This window comes from Seriola lalandi, unplaced genomic scaffold, assembly GCF_002814215.2.
Source record: "Seriola lalandi dorsalis isolate HSWRI2012SDOR001 ecotype SW California unplaced genomic scaffold, Sedor1 jcf7180002050752, whole genome shotgun sequence".
In the NCBI taxonomy this organism is placed as follows: domain Eukaryota; kingdom Metazoa; phylum Chordata; class Actinopteri; order Carangiformes; family Carangidae; genus Seriola; species Seriola lalandi.
In genome coordinates, this window is record NW_019521305.1 from 1,615 (window position 1) to 2,965 (window position 1,351).

General features: G+C 41.5%; 1 protein-coding gene across 1 annotated transcript in view; it reads left to right on the forward strand.

Annotated features, from left to right (window-relative positions):
* Positions 1 to 1,351, forward strand: part of LOC111649423 (phosphatidylinositol-3-phosphatase SAC1-A-like) — a gene marked incomplete at its 3' end in the record, with an annotated part of 13,072 nt that overhangs the window by 888 nt on the left and 10,833 nt on the right. The window contains exon 2 of the mRNA XM_087171970.1: positions 358 to 475. Coding sequence (XP_087028096.1) covers positions 358 to 475 — 118 coding nt within the window. The remainder of the gene's footprint in view (positions 1 to 357; positions 476 to 1,351) is intronic.

A 1,351-nucleotide genomic window follows, 5' to 3' on the forward strand; every position in this document is an offset into this window, starting at 1 on the left:
GTCAGGGGAAATTATAAATAAAGGCTGGCTCCCTTTGCATTTGAGGTAAATGAAGTCTACCATTTTCTTGTCTCTCTTTACTTTGGTTCAGTCTATTGATCTAGAACTAATTAAACAGCTTGTAAGTGGTCAAACTGGATTGCAGATCAGTCAGTCATGCTCCTTGCATCGTTTGACCTCTTGCTGTCGTGGCTGCTGCCACACTAGCAGCTGACATGTTTTGGAGCATGAGAACATTAGCATCCTGAGCTACATCTGTACATTGACGCTGAGATGTTCGGTGAAGCTGATGAAACATTTGCAAGCTACAGGAGCAAGCTTTTAATCGGCTTTAATATCTTCTCTGTTCTTTCCCAGGCACACCACCCCAGAGAAGTTCTTCATCGAGGCCTGCGATGAGGGGGCTGACGCTGTGCTGGCAATCGACAGGGTCTCAAATGAGATGACCCTCGCAGGTAGAAAGTCTTCGAAAGTTTAAAGACATTGTGCATTACTGACATAAACAGACAAAACTGTTTAAGCTTTGGTTGAGACACACCATCTCAGCTGTCACCGCCTTTTGAAGCCTTTCTGTTGATCTTTGTTTTCACTCTCCACGTGTATTAGTAGAGGTTCAAAGTCGGTAATAGGTCATACAGTATATGCCGTTATATGTTTCATATTTACATATACATACATACATACATACATATATTATATATATATATAAGTGTAGTTCTATTTATATAAGTGCTGGAGCACACGTATGATGTACGTGCACTGTAACATTGCAGCTCGTTTCAAAGGTGATGTAACCACTGTTCCTACGGTGACAAGTTCACATAGATCAGTCAACTATGATCACACGATCAAATGTTAGAGTGACTTTATGAACAGTTTCATCATGTTGAGAATCTGACGCAGCGTCAGACAAACATCCAGCTCAGTAATATTAGACCATACCATGGATGTAGCAGCTAGTAATTAGCGTAGCATCCAGCAGCAGGCGAATGAACACAAGTAGTTTGTGTTTTGAATGATTTCATTTACTGACTTGTGTCGAGCAAATAATGCCACATTGGAAACATCCATTCAGAGGAAAAGCTGCAGTGCAGGCAGAGGTCAAGCTAAGCTAACAGGCTAGGCTATGAAAATGTGGCTAAGCTAGCTATCACTTTCAGCAGTACAAGCTGTCCAAGTGTAACAGACTCACTTTGTCATGTTTCTGTGAAAATGCATCACAAATAAAGAAACTGTCAGAAGAGTGAATGATGAATGTTTTTTTGCACACCTCTACACATTATCATTCACCACCTGAGTGGTACTGTACATGTTCTAGGACGGCTCAGAATGTCCCTGGAGCACTGACACG